The 15,996-nt window shown below is 40.6% G+C and overlaps 1 protein-coding gene across 3 annotated transcripts in view; it reads right to left on the bottom strand.

Moving 5' to 3' along the window:
• nlk1 (nemo-like kinase, type 1) overlaps positions 1 to 15,996 on the bottom strand; it is a 42,892-nt gene that overhangs the window by 4,857 nt on the left and 22,039 nt on the right. For all 3 annotated transcript variants that reach the window (XM_084676838.1, XM_084676839.1, XM_084676837.1), the window contains 5 exons: positions 13,634 to 13,763; positions 13,377 to 13,432; positions 9,517 to 9,623; positions 9,134 to 9,219; positions 8,630 to 8,839 (listed from right to left, as the gene is read on the bottom strand). In XM_084676838.1, the coding sequence (XP_084532964.1) occupies positions 8,630 to 8,839; positions 9,134 to 9,219; positions 9,517 to 9,623; positions 13,377 to 13,432; positions 13,634 to 13,763 (589 nt within the window). The remainder of the gene's footprint in view (positions 1 to 8,629; positions 8,840 to 9,133; positions 9,220 to 9,516; positions 9,624 to 13,376; positions 13,433 to 13,633; positions 13,764 to 15,996) is intronic.

Here is a 15,996-nt window from a genome sequence, read left to right as displayed (position 1 = left end):
CACCAATCTTCTTATGACTGCTTCTGGTGACCTCTAATAGGCTTGCATTTGATGATTGCAGTGTTTTAGCAAGTGTGTAGTTTATAAGAGAGTTAGCAATGAAGTGCTACACTTGTCCGTGTAGAGCTTTGTATGTGAGGAATAGGACCTTAAAGTCAATTCTGAAGGTAACAGGGAGCCAGTGTAAAGTAGCTAGGACAGGACTAATGTGTTCTCTACTTTTAATTTTGGTTAATAATCTAGCTGCAGAATTTTGAATGAGCTGTAGTCTTTCAGTGGTTTTCTTGGGAAGACCAGTGAAAAGTGACTTACAGTAGTCCAGCCGCCTGGATATAAAAGCATGAATTAACTTCTCTGCATCATTTTGGTTTATGAATGGTCGTACCTTCGCTATATTCCTCAGGTGAAAGAAAGCAGTTTTGGTCTCTTTATTAATGTGAGAGTTGAAATTCAAATCTGAGTCCAGGATTACACCGAGACTTGTTACCTCTGGTTTAAACCAGGGGGTTAAACCTCCTAGATTCTTAGTAAGCATCTCTCTTTTGGATTTGGGGCCACATAGTAAGACTTCAGTTTTGTCTTCATTTAATTTAAGAAAGTTATCATTCATCCATTTGTTTATTGCCAACAGGCAGCTGGTAATGGAACTAATGGCCGTTGCATTGTTGGGTTCAGTGGCTATATAGTTGTGTATCCAATCATCACCTCCCATGGCTTATCCTACCACTGCTACGCTGACGACACGCAGCTGTACCTGTCGTTCCCCCTGACTGATCTGGGGATCTCAGCTAGGATTGAGGCCTGCCTCACAGACATCTCCGCCTAGATGACCGAGCACCACCTCCAGCTGAACCTCGCCAAAACAGAACTTCTCATCATCCCGGCTAAACCCTTCATCTCCCACGATCTGTCAATCACCCTGGGATCTGCGACGGTGACCCCTTCATCCTCTGCCAGGAACCTTGGGGTTACCATGGATGACGAGCTCTCCCTCACGGCCCACATTGCTGCAGTCTCCCGGTCAAGTAGATTCACCCTCTACAACATCCGGAAGATCAGGAGATACCCGTCTGAGCACTCCACCCAGCTGCTAGTCCAAGCACTGGTCCTCTCCAAGTTGGACAACTGCAACTCGCTGCTCGCTGGTCTCCCAGCATGTGCACCCGCCCTCATTAGAGGATTCAGAACGCAGCGGCCCGCCTGGTCTACAATCTACCCAGACACTTCCATGTTACCCCGCTCCTCATCTCTCTCCACTGGCTACCCATCACGGCCCGTATCAGATTCAAGACCCTGGTACTGACCTTCTGAGCAGTAAACGGGACTGCACCCGACTACATCAAGTCTCTCCTGCAGCCTTACACCCCCACCCGTCACCTACGGTCTTCTTCAGACAACTGCCTGGTGGTCCTACCGCTCAAGACCGCCTGGTCCCAACACAAACTCGTCTCACACAAGCTCTTCTCTTGCCTGGCCCACCAATGGTGGAACCAGCACCCCACCTCCATCAGGGACACTAACTGTCTCCCCACCTTCAAGAAAAGACTCAAGACGCACTTGTTCTGGGAGTACAACGGCACTTAGGAATGCTTGTCCCCACAAAAAAATGTGGTCGGGAAGTTGGGTCTGGAGGGTCTCGTATTGGGAACAACTACATAAAACCAGGATCTGGACGGACCAATGAAATTGCCAGGGCGGGCTTTATACCATGATGGACAGATGATCAACAGTAACGTAATCAACAACGTCACAAAAGAGCCTTTGGGTTGAACTTGTTTTAGACAAACAACATATTACGTTGCTCTGATTGGTTGTAGGTCTATCCAATTGAGCGAAGAAGCATTTGTTTTACGAGTTCGGTTGAAACACGCCCCATAGTCACAGCCCAACGGAGAGTTTTCAGACTCATATTCTGACTAGAATTATCAGTATGACAAATCAAATCAAATTTATTTGTTTAGCCCTTTTTACACGCAAGCATGTCACAGAGGGCTTGACAACGTCAGGCTAGAACTCTTGTACTCGCTGTGAAATATTTTACTGTTGATTGTTCTTCTACAGGTATATTCTTGCACTTTTTTGGGGTTCATGTTGTTTTAATTTGTAACTTGTATAACTGCATGCTCTTATGGGTCTTCCCTTTGGCACTTGTTTAGTTTTTCACAATGTATGCTTCATGTTTTGGCTGCTTGCAGTGTTTGGGACTACCTCGTTGTTATGATCAGTGACTTTTGTAAAGCTCTCTCTAGGAAGTCGCTTTGGATAAAAGCGTCTACTAAATGCATAAATGTAATGTAATGTAAATGTAATCTAAATGTGTCATCAGCATAGCTATGGAAATTCATGTTATGTTCTCTGATTATGTCACCGAGGGGTAACATATAAAGAGAAAAAAGTAATGGACCTAGGCAGCTTCCTTGAGCAACCCCGTAGCAGTTCTCACGTTTCTTCGACCTATGGTCTCCTAAACTAACATAAAACATAAAACTAACGGCTAAATTTGTCTCTCTGTCTCTGATTGTCGTCGAGAAATCTCAGATTTGATTGTAGTTTTTGCATGTTCAACAGAAAGGCGACTTATAAAAAAAAAAAAAAACGCAAGGCTTCAACAGGGAAATGTACTGTGACACTACGGGAATGTATGAGAAGGAAATCGAGTCAGTCGACCTGCTATATGTAGCTGATTTTGAACAAACTCGTCTTCGAGATGAAAGTGTTCTAATGCATCTAAAATGTTAACACAATAGTAAATATTTGACCATTAATTTGTTGTCATTTTAGGGGAAGCTGAGCTCCCTTGCGGTCTTAAAGAACCCGCCACTGGTTTTTATTCATTTGCAATTCTTTCGGGCAGCTGTCAGACACTGCTCCCAAAAAATGGCCAAATGGAAGATTGAAACAGTAGCTTTCTAGACAGGTGGGAGACAGAATAGGTGTGTTCGACTTGGCTGTCCATTAGCAGGACAGACCTGTTTGTCTTGTGAGCAGAGACAGTAGCGGAATGGCCATCGGGAGCACCGGGAGAATTCCCGGTGGGCCGAGACACTGCTGGGCCGGAGGGCCACTTGCCTTGCCCTTTTAACTAAGATACTAATAAATCAGCAGAAGATTGATCGACACGGTTGGCCAGCCCCCCTTTCCCTAAGGCCAGTTGGTTTATTCCCAATGAACGTCTATGCAGCCCTTACCCTGCCCCCTTTGTCTCACTTACACACGACAGTGACACTGAGATCGAAAGCTAGCTAGTAGAGACTATAGCTGTATTCGACTTCATGCAGCGCCAGCGACGCCGGCTGCAGCTGGCTGACTTGAAGCTGAGAATGCCATTGGCTGCTTTAAGTCAGCTGGGCTGCCGGCGGCTGCAGGCAAGGGGCGCTACATGAAGTCGAACGCACCTTATAAAACGATCGAATACCAGGCTAAGAAACGTAAGGGGCTGAAAAAAAAGAGACAAAAAGACATCTTCACTAAACAAGGTTTTACCAATTGAAAAAACGCCTATGTTACCTATAATACGGCTAAAAAACTATTTTGCGCTCAAATAAAGGCCAAAAAAACGTGAACATGAACTGCGAAACTGTGAACTGTGAAACTCCCTAACTTGCATTACATCAAACACACAATGTGGATGCATTGGCAGGGAAGCTGTGGTGGCGTATATGGGGGCTGGTTCTAGTGGGCCAGTCTGGATAAAAGTTCAGGGCCTATTTTAACTCCCAGTCCGTCCTTGTGCGGAGCCAATATGGCTGTAACAGAAGAATATAACAAAAATACTATGAAACAAAACACCACGACAAGTAGGCTCAAAGGACCTGGATATAAAGCAGAAGCGCCAGAAGGTAAAGGAGATGAAAATTAGTTTGGTTTCACAACAGATATGTTCACTATGTTCAATAAATGTCTGGCCAGTGACTTTGTCCCAGTTTTTAATTTTGTCCCACTGTTTATCTGAGTTTGACACCCCTGACTTAAGGGAATATTTAAGGAAACCTTAAGGAGAAGACTTAAGGGTGCTTTGTGAAACCTATTATATTTTAAAGAAACATTAACTCTGACTTTAAGGAAAATCTTAACTTAAGGTGTTTTGAGCAACCGGCCCAGAATCTTCAGACAGGGGCGTTGTTACTGACATGTAATCATTGCTTGATGGTACGTCATGTACGGAGCTAAAGGCAAGTGGGCCAGTTGCACAAAACACTAAGTTAAGATTTACCTTAAAATCAGAGTTATGGTTTCCTTAAAATATAAATCGGTTGCACAAAGCACCCTTAAGTCTTTTCCTTAAGGTTTCCTTAAATGTTCCCTTAAGTATTTACGTTTTTCTCCTTATCTTGGTCTCATACTTAAGGATTCCTTTCAAGTTTGTTAAAGCATTGCACGAAAGCCCTTAGCAAACAACGTAAGGATGAAAACTTAAAATACCTCTGACTTATTCTTTACCGCAACATGGCCGCGTTTATGTAGATAAATTAACCCATCCCACACCTATAGCACTGTTAGGCTATTGTTCTGCAGTCTAAACATGAATGCTATTTATGCTACCGCTGTAAGTAGCTAGACTCACGCCGGTAAATTAAAATATCTCATTTTGATCTACAGTTCGAAGAAGTAGCTCTAGCTCTCACTTAAACGTTACTGTGTAGCAACAAGACCTACAAGTAAAGTTGGCATTACCAGTTTCATTGGACTCCCTCCTGACATTGCTTCTCTTTTTTGGACTAAGTTATCATATAGCTATATTTTTTATTTCCTGAATTGACCGCTTCACCAAACTTCTTGAGTTTATTTTTTATGAAATTTTGTCCTGCATTTGTTGTTTTTTGTTTGCAGTTATTTGTGGATCAAATTTACGTTTCTTTTTTGTATTTGTGTAGAAGCAGAATATTTTCCTCCTCTGACCAATTTGGTCTTCTTGCCTTTTTGTAGGTCTATAAGCTAGCTAGATCTAAGCTAGAGCTACTAGGGTGATGCATTAGCAATACAACTGAACAAACACGGTCTCCGTGGAAACAGTCAAATTTTACTGCTGTGAAATCACGTTCAATGAAGTAAATCCCTTAACGTTGCACTTTAGCTAAGGAAACTATTTAAGGGATTCTGTGCAACCCCCTTAAGTAAATCCCTTAGCTAAGGAGAAATGTACCCTTAAGTGTCATAGTTAACTAAAAAACTTAAGGTGTTTTGTGCAACCGGCCCAAGGTCAGAAAATGAACTTGTCATTTAAGTTCTTAGTCTATGATTATTTCATTATTTGTTTGTTGTGTAGCCCTTCAATCAATGTAATTTATTGGCTAAAGGATGTCACACACATTGCAGGTTAGACTGCAGTTGTCTATAATAGACCAGTAGCACATTGTGCAAAACAAAAGTTGCAGGGTGGCTTTCTAATAAAACTAGCCTGACAGATCATTTTGAATATGTTTTGTTCCCTTTTACATCTATGTTTTGTTCCCTTCACATCTATGGACTAAACAACCAAACGGGCATTACATTGCGCACAGTGTTTCTTCTGTTTGTTTTTTTTTGCTGGTAAACTGTGATTGCATCTTTCAGGCTGTTTGAAAGGTGCGATATCCCATCCCCCCTTCTAATGATCGATCACCTAGTGCAGGGGTCGACAACCCGCGGCTCCAGAGCCGCATGCAGCTCTTTAGCGCTGCCCTAGTGGCTCCCTGGAGCTTTTTCAAAAATATGAAGAAAAAAAAATTGTGTGAACTTATTTTTTGTTTCAATTATTAAAACAGAAATGTTTTAATATTTTTCTGTCTGCTTCGTCTGTCTGCTTCTGCTTCGTTCTGTCAACAAAGATTTACGTCATAGCCTGCGACACGTTTCTTTCAGTTCGGCGTAGTGCCAGACAGCTGGCTGTTGCAAACAAACCGGTGGGTGTGTCATGGGCCATGGGTCCCAAAGGGATAAAGAGAGAGATAGCTGAGGAGAACAGAGGATTCAACAGTTCTTGGACCGAATCATTTGCTTTCATTGCCAATGCGGAAGGATTGCCTGAATGTTTGCTTTGTAATGAGAAGTTGTCAAATAACAAAAAGAGTAACGTGGAAAGACATTTCCAGGGAATGCATGCTACATTTGCAGCCGAGTACCCAGTTGGGAGTGAGAGAAAAAGTGTGATTGCATTACTTCTGGAGAAATTAGACGAGCGCAAAGATAGATTTAAGAAGTGGATTGCATCTCCAAACTCCACTACTGCTGCTAGTTTTGTTGCAACCTGGGAGATAATAAATTACAGGGCTGCCAACTCTCACGCATTGGCCGTGAGACACATGCATTTCAACCATTTCACACGCTCTCAAGCCACACCTTGCATATCTTACGCTGAAAAGGCAACGCCAACCAAGTTGCCCTGTTAACGTTGTAAACAGGGCTGGGGTGGGTAATTGGGAGAGTTCCCGGTGGGCCGCTTCACTTTGGGCCGGTCGAGGATTTTTTGTTGTTGACATTTGTCTCGATTGTATTATCTTCTCTTAAAGTAGGCTACACACTTTTCGCATTCTGACACATGAGCCTCTGCATGGGTTGTACCATGTGAGGGAGTTCTCCCCTCCCTATAACGATACGCATCAGCGAGGATGGATGGGAGCAGGGCCGGAGTGATGGCAGCACTCGACAAGGTTTTGATAAACGTGCGCGCCATGCGCGTTGCATAACGAGTGGGGCCAAATACCAAATCTCTCACTCCAAGGTTTTTGCACAAGTTGGCAGCCCTGAATAAAGCATTGAAAATAGTAGGCTAATATAGCTACTTTAGACGCTTACAGCATGTGTTGCCTTCATTATAAGGCTTATATAAGGCTTTTATTTTTTTTGCGGCTCCAGACAGATTTTTTTTTTTTTTTTTTGGTCCAATATGGCTCTTTCAACATTTTGGGTTGCCAACCCCTGACCTAGTGTGTATCAATGGATTTGGACTCAACAGTTCTTTTCAACGTTGTCTTCACTAATCCAGTTAGCCAACATTCCAAGCATTCCATTCTGATACTTACAGCTCAAGAAGAAATGTCATTTGACTTACCGTTATGTTCAAAGACTCTGTATAGATTACCGGCATTCATTGCAGACAGATGCAAGAAGTTATAAAATACTCATTTACACCTCTCGATATTTAAAAAATGCAATTGAAAGTGGCCTGTTGTGTAAGGCAGGGTATAGAAAAGGGGGACTTTGATTGTGAAGGAGGAAGTCGTTGAGACTATAGCTTGTCACCGGCCGGATCGAGGAGTCACGGAGCCCTGTCGTCTGTCCCTGTCTCCAATTATTACAAATGATAAGCCTAGATAGCTACCATTAGCTTCACTGTCACAAAAAATGTATGTTTAAACTGTCAAACAGAACATTCACACATATACAAGCAACGCAATTGGGACAAACTTTTTGACAACAACATTGTCTCTGTAGTGCAATAATTTGGGGACGAGTTAGGGTGGGAAAATAATAAATAAATATTAAATATATATGAGAGAGAATATAAGTTGTGCCTTAACAAAGGCAGACACCCAATAAGAAATGTTAAAACCCAAAAGGTGGCTTTGCAGCTTCGCCCCCAAAAATGTAGCTGCAAGCAGCAAGTAAGGGGTCAAGCACAATTATTCTAAAACATTTTCATGGCTAAATGAGGATCTAAGCAAGCAAGGCAAAACAAATAAATACATAATCACTTTTTTATTGAAAAATACTGTCTGGCCACAAGGTGGCACTGCTATTTTACGACAAAATCCTAAATGGGTGATGTCCTTTGTCAATCTGTCATTTCCGTGACAGTCAGTGACTATTTCATTAGAACGATTGTTGTCTAGCCCTTCAATCAGCAAAATGTAATGTATTATAAAGAATGCCACACGTTGAGGGTGCTAGCTTTTACAACCGATAATCAGCTGCTTTCAAAGGGCCTGGCTTGCAAACAGAACGACAACATATAGTGGATATACTTTCAGTATAGATCAGTGAATTTTGTTACATAAATTAAAGTGTTAACTAGAGTCAAAACTGCCTGCACATTGTAAATGTACAAGCGCTGTATGGTGAATTAGGCCTACAATTATGGCTCAACCATTATGCTTGAATGACTTCTGTTATAAAATGTATAGTTGTATAGTAATGTTTAGATGTTTGTGGTGGAAAGACAATTTAACAGAACCAATATAGTACATTTTGATCAACATAACATAAGCAATTTATAAATTAGGAAACAGCAGACAAAGGAAGGCTACATAATACTTTGCATGAATGTAGGCTACCACAGCATTGGTAATTTGACCCGAATAGATGTGGAAGTTGAAAAGGTGAATTGACCTGATCTCAGCGCTTCTAATGATTAAAGAAAAAAAAAGAATCACATCCCGTCTGAAAAGGTCGAGAAAGGGGGGATTTCTCTGCAAGAGCATTCCAGGTTTACCAATATTCAGATGTGTATCTTCAACTTTTTCCATGTATGACATTTTGAAAGCTTACAATCTACACCTTCACAATCTGTAAAAAACTAGAGATTAAAGATTAGGGCCTACAGTTGCTTCCTTGATAGCATCCCCTATCTGTACAGCCAAATCAAATTTAATATATAATATATTAAATACAACTTTAACTCTGCTGCCATCCTCCACTCCACTGTGCATACCTGCTGGATGGGGCTCTGGGCCTGGAACAGGATACGTCTGCCAAGCAGCTCAGCAAAGATGCATCCCACTGACCACACATCGATGGCTGAGCCATAATGGCGGCTGCCCATCAGCACCTCGGGCGCCCGGTAGTATTGAGTCACCACCTCCTGGGTCATATGACGCGAGGGGTCTGGCTCCTCCACACGAGCCAGCCCAAAATCACAAATCTGAGAGAGACCAGGCGGGAAACGTTTTTTGTCAATTGTTCAGTCTTGGCAACTTTTAGACTACAAGAATATAAGTAGCACAATCAAAAATAATTAGATTTTTGGGGAAAAACAGGCCTACAACCGCTTGGTCACATTAATATATCTTGACCCAGACAGTAGCAGTACTGTGAATTATTGGATTGTAGAGATGACTTGTCCCTGTCTTTCACATGTTAAAGGATTGATAAAAAAAATATATTTACGATAATATTAATTGTGCTCACATACATTCTTAATTGCACAGAATGTTACCTTAAGAAGACAGTTGCTGTTGACAAGCAGATTTCCAGGCTTAATGTCCCTGTGCAGAATTCCTGCAGAATGTAGGTACTTCAGTCCTAAGCAAAAATGATCTACATTAGCACACATCTAACAAACACGCACAAGACATCACTATTTTATAAAGGTTAGGGTGTCTTAATTTAGTGATCAACTCTCCAATGTCAAAGCATGTCAGCAGAGCAAAAAGCATAGCGGAGCATTCACATTGTGTGGGTTTCCTAAAATCTTGCTCAACATTTGCATAAGACCACATGGTTCTATAAGGAGGAATTAGACAACTCAGGTCAGTTTTCATTGGGGTTGCATCAAATTAAGAGATACTATATAACTGCATATCAGTTGTTAACACTTACCTCTGAGGATCTGGTAAAGGAAGACCTTAATGTGGTCAGTGGTGAGGGGCTGTGGTGACACTATGACCTTGTGAAGGTCGCTCTGCATCAACTCTGTTATCACATAGCTACAAGCCCATGAGTCAAGGAAACACAAAAGATTCCCATAGCAATTGAGAAACGCAGTTTATTGATCACCACCCTTGATTATGTGTCAATCACCTAACCTTCGTGCAGTTTCTCACACTCGGACAGAAAATATGGATTGGATAAAAACAAGTGGCACTTTTCTTTTTTGCATGGGTGACTGACAATTGCCTAACATTGCCTAACCGTCAATTTGTTACAAAATATACATACCTATTAAAGACGGTGAATGAGGCCGATCCCACTGAGCATAAAACTTTAAATATTCTCAACCTTTCAGAACAAGGTTTGGAGTCGCACAGCTCATCAATCTCACAGGTGCACACGCAGCCCTGCTCCACAAGTAAACATTTTTTTAGTGGGCCGTGCCTGTAGCAAAGCATCTCAGTGTGATGGGCCCCTATAATGACAACAGCTCATTCCAGCTTTTAACATCTGGCAAGAGACTCAAGGTCGCACTTGCCAGGCAGAATGGGTACATTAAATCATTTGTGCCCTCTGCAGAGGCCATCCAAAACAAGGACATAAAATAAAACCCCCGCCGCCCCCCACCCCATGAGCACTTCTACTGCTGAAAATGTATTTTAGTTATTTATTGTTTGTCCTATACTATGTTGCCAGAATTTATGTAAATGTAATAGAAAATCAAGTTAATTTATCTTATACGCACAAGTATTCAAATATTTTAATAATTATTATATTTAATCTACTCCCCTGCAAGAAAATGTAAGTTACTGTATGTTGTATTTAAAATTCCTTTTAGATCTAGTCAAAGTTTAAGTACATATTAGGCTAATTTAAGTATCAAAACTATGTGTAACGTGTGAAATAAAGTTTGGGCTTGTGTACAATGCAGGATTTCTCGCAGCACTTTTCAGTTAAGACGGCCGCCTAAGCAACACACAGCTGCTGGCTTAACTACTTAACCGATATTTTTTTTATAGCGATATTTGCCGTTGTCTTGTTTTCTCCCTTCCATTCCAAACCGTGACTGTTAGGTGCCGGTGCACCTTTGTCCGATTTTTCTAATTTTCGGATATTTTGATTAATTGTTTCTTTGTACTTTAGTAGTTTGTTTATTTTTGTTTGTATATTTCCCTTTGTTTGAATTCTTTAGGAAGAGAGATTCGATTCTCTTTTGAGGCTCACAGGAGCCTATAAAGGTCACCGAAGAGGGTGGTCTATCTCTCGCTTGTTTCCGCTCCGATGCCACTCGGTCCCAGCGCTGGTGTGAGCAGCAGCTGATCATGCCCGGTTAGGTCCATCTGTTACTTTCTTTTCTTTATGGGGCACGGGAAGGGGTTTTGTATAGCATGTTTTAAGAAAAAGACGAACAAACGATTGTCTTAACATAAATAAAATCCAAGTTTGTAACGTCAACTATCTGGCCTCCTGTGTCCCCTTTTTAAATGTTTCACCCGCCTGGGTCATAACAGTGACTAATGCCAGTCTCCCTTCTCTGTAGAACGCATGAGTGTATCGCACAAACTAGCCCCCACACCCTACCACCTTAACAATTAACTTTTTTTCTGTGGGAAACCTTGCATTGAATGTATTTTAATAGTTGTTTAAAAGTAGTTTACAGTGGTAGAAGGGATTTGGGTCAATACAATGAATGTTGATTCAACTCCATTTGGCAGATGCCACCTGCAGTTTTATGACACCTAACTAAGACGTGAAGTCTAGAGACCGGAAGTCTGGGTGACCTGGAAGAGTTCTTGTCACCTATCACAGTATGTACAGGGACATTCCCACCGAGGCAAGTTAGGTGAAGTGCCCAAGGACACAACGTCATTTTGGCACGGCCAGGAATCGATCTCGCAACCTTCAGATTACTAGCCCAATTCCCTCACCGTTCAGCCACCTGACTCCCATGTTCATTGAACATTCTAGAATGCTAGATGGAGCTGTATGGAATTGTCTTATGTTTGTGTGTCGATAATGTTATGTTGGTAACAATATTATGAATATTATGTACGTCATACGTCAAATTAACATTAACTCTGTATTTCACCCAACTTCAGCTTTACAATGGATTCTCTCAAAAAACTTCCACATGAAACATCACCCTTGAGGAAGAGCATTTTTAACTAGAAAGGGTACAATTTCTGGGAAAAATGTAGGGTGTGCTTCCTTGCGTCGGTTGCACAGGGGTCCGTTTTTACAACTGATATTTCTGTAGGCTATATTTTATATAAAAAATGCATAGCCTACTTTTTATAAAGATTACATAGATTTAAAGCAAAGGGAGCAACTTCATAGTTGAATCAAAGCGAATACATTTGGCAGACCAGTGTAAAACTGGACCTAATCTCTAAGACTTAAAAGTAATTTGAAGTTTTTCCCTTTGTGTGATATTTTCAGGCGTTAAGCCTACTCATATTACATTTATTCATTAATAAAGAACCCCCTTTGAATCTTATTTTAACAATGACGTTACCGGCAGTAGCTATCTCAGATGGAATCGCAATTCAAATAGTACCATCTGCTAACTGAAAATATGCCCCCAACAACGTAAATAAGCTTGACATTTATTTAGGGAAAAATCCCTCATTCATAAAAAGCTCAGTGGTAGCGATCCCTGTGTGGAGAAGCTGCCCTGGTAAATTGTACTACTACCGTACAGTACTAGACTGTGTTCGTCTTGGTAGCGATTGCGTTGGTTGAATTTGATTTAACGTTTCGTTGTACGGTTTAGGCTGAAATTAATTATTTTCATGAACAGGTTGACAAAGTTGAGGCTGTGGCAATGGAGTTTAGGTTAGTAGTCACCAGTCAGAGAGTTTCACCTATTGAAGACTTTTGATTTAAGTAAGGGTAGTGCCGAACACGTGCCGCCGTTTGACTTCTTTTTAACAGCTGTGCCTGTAGATATGTTTTTGTTAGCTACTAGACCAGGCTACAGCGTTGCAGTTAGCTACACTGGTTTGAAACCACAGGTAATGATAATTTCACCCACAAATTGTTTACTTGTAATCTACTGTCATAATAAATCCTACAATGAAAATGTATTTGTGAGGAATGTTTATTTTAACGATTGAAAACAGATGCATCATAGACCGCAGTAGTATGTGTTGCCCGGGCAACAGAGGCTAATGTCATGATGCTAATGCTTCAGTGAAATAGTAGACTACTGTTTCCGAAAGTAGATGTACTTCCTTAATAATATCAGATTATATTGTACATTGCACTTCACAATTGTGTGTCATCACAAAGTAAAATGAGCAAATAGTCACCCAGGCCTCTTTGTTTGTGGCGTTTCTGCAGCTGCCTTGCAGTAAAGCAGTTATCCTAGCCATCTCCCAGGAGTTAACAAGCTGTTAAACTGATGTTCTGCTAGAGATAGTCACGCGAGTTTTCGTGATGTTAGTGACGTTAGTAGCATCAGTGACTGTGGCTAGCAAGTTAGCCACCGTTAGCTTCACTTTTCATCACAAAAACGTAATTTCTACTTAAACCGTGCAACGGAACGTAAATACAAATACAAGCAGCTCAATCGCTACCAAGACTAAACTTTTGACACCTAGGTTGTGTATGTAGTCCATATATTTACTGAGTTTTAGGGGTGGGAAAATAAATAATAATAATAAACATATGTGAGAGAACAATGGTTTGTGCTCGCCAAAGGCAAGCACACCCCAATTAAGTTAGCTTTTCAACTATAAGTATGATTTTAACTGCCAATTTCACATTGATTGTTCTACAGCAGAAATTAACTTTCTTTAAAAGGATACATCTCTTCAAAGCAATCAATCTGTGGAGGCTGCAGAATATCCAGGGCTGACAACACCTGCAAAGACAGGACCAATGCACACACTTAAAATTCAGTAATACCCTTCTTTAACATCGTCTCTTTCTCCTTGATACCCAATATCACATTAAAACAAAGATCATGATGACTTTCAAACACAATACCAAATTCCCTGTTTCTATGTTTTCAATATTTCACACCAGCTGCCTACTCCATCCTTTAAAAAGTATCTACACTTACATTGTCATGTTTAAAAAAGCATAGCATCCTCAACTCTCTGAAGACCCTCTTGCAGGAAACCAGATTCTGGAAGACGTTTGGCATTTTCTTTAGAGCCACTTTCCTTCCATCACGAGGATCAGTCACTGACCTGCAGAGTTTGAAAGGGGAAACAATTGATCCAGTAAATCCAGTAGTTGAACATATACAGCTCTTGAAAAACATTGAGACCACTGCAAAATTATTTGTTGCTCTGGTTTCACTATTTATAGATACTAATGCACAGTGCCCGTGATATATATTTTTGACCTTTATTTATCCAGGTAGAATCAATTGAAACCAATTCTCATTTACAATGATGACCTGTCCAGGAGGCAGAAGCACTAGTGACACAACCAACAGATACAAAACAGTATTACAAACACATGAGGAAAAGGCAAACACACATGAATAAACACTATACACCAAAATAAGCAAAATAAATAATAATAATTAAAAAAGCAGATTACTGGGTTTTCTTTATAAAAATGAGAGCGAGAGAGAGCAAGAGAGACCGAGAAAGAGAAAGAGCGAAGCGAGAGAAAACGAGAGCGAGCGATAGAAGCAAGGGCCGATCAGCAGGTACAGCAGTCAACTATAATTCCTTTCATTTTTAGTTTGAACATGTTAAGAGATGTAAGAGCTGTTAGTTTGAGTGTGTTTTGAAGTGAGTGCCAGTCATTTGTAGCGGCAAAATGAAAGGCGTCATGACCAAACACTGTACGGACTACTTGTGATGCAGTCGGTTATTAAAATGACAGTTAAACACACAAATACAGATTCATTGAACTATTGATAGTGCATAGTGCCCATGATAAAATTGGTGACACACACGCACTCAGATTGCTGGAATTAAAGATAGGGCACAGTGCCCGCAATTAGGTCGGTGACACACATATTTCTGTAAGTGGTTTTGGTACCTACATTTCTCAGATCGCAATTGAAATTCTCTTATCGTCTTTTAAGTACTTGTTCAACCTCCACATCTATTCTAGTCAAATTGCCAATGCTGTGGTAGCCTACATTCATGCAAATTATTATGTAACCTTAATGTGTCTGCTGTTTCCTACGTTATAAATTGCTTATGTTATGTTTATCAAACTGTACTATATTGGTTCTGTTAAATTGTCTTACCACCACAAACATCTTAACATTTAGTTCATTACAGAAGTAATTACATCCACAATGGTTAAGCCAGTATCAAAATTGGAGGCCAAATTCGCCATACAGCGCTTGTAAATTTGCAATGTGCAGACAGTTCAACACCAGTAAACACATAAACCACGCATCCCATGAACAATATCGTTACTAGCAGCTATCTTGCTCAACACTGCTATGTAACTCTACTTTAGATTGTCACCATCCTAGCTAGTGCTAGTTAGATACCTCGCCAGAGATGGAATAAACAATAATAATAATCTTTGTAGGTTATTAGCTAGCTTGAAATATTGTATACAGATCTTACCCAGCGGTGAAAGAACATGACTACAGTCTACAAGGTTGTGCTGGTGGCATTAAATTGAGATGTTGTGGGGTTTCTCATTTTTTGATTGAGATGTATGCTTTTGCTTTGATTGTTGTGTCCCCTTCGTTGTTGGTCTTAATGTTTTGGATATATCCTTCCACTGCATATTGCAGTCCATTTTGCCTTGATCTGGCGGATATCGCAAAGATATTACTGACATTGACAGACAGTGTAGTGCATGAACGAGTTTATAAGACGTAGCAACAGTAACTAAGGGCGTGGGGCTTTTGCAAACGGTCATAGCGCGCTTGGACCACTGATTCGCCAAACCTGCTTGCAGTCTGTGTTCTACCACAGTCCTCGACATTTGGTCTCATCACTCTCATGATAAAACATTTTTCTAAACATGATTTGATTTTGTAACGAGTAACAAAGGTTTCAGGGGAAATGTATCGGAGTAAAAGTATCAATTTTCTTTGCAAAATGTAGCTAAGTAAAAGTAAAGAGAAATATAAGTAGTAAAGTAAAGTACAGATATCCAAAAAAACTACTTAAGTACAGTAACAAAGTATTTCTACTTCGTTACAATACAACACTGCTAAAGTTACTGTTGTAGTTCGTATAACGTCATGGCAAAGACTTGGGTTTACATACTTGCAATTTAGATCAAAATACAACTAGTAGCCTATTCAAAATATACAAATGTTTAATAAACACACACGTTGACATGTGTAAAAACTAGGGCTGTCAAAGTTAGCTGAATGATGTAGAGAGCGCTTTTAGATGGGAAGTTCCATTTCAAAAAGTTGCGAGATGGCTCGGTTGACAAAACTAAGGCTGTGTGTACTGATTGTCAGGCTGAGTTTAGTTATCACCGGAG

This window comes from Hypomesus nipponensis, chromosome 17 (assembly GCF_054491055.1).
Source record: "Hypomesus nipponensis isolate SF chromosome 17, ASM5449105v1, whole genome shotgun sequence".
In the NCBI taxonomy this organism is placed as follows: Eukaryota; Metazoa; Chordata; class Actinopteri; order Osmeriformes; family Osmeridae; genus Hypomesus; species Hypomesus nipponensis.
This window is presented reverse-complemented; position numbering and strand designations above follow the sequence as displayed.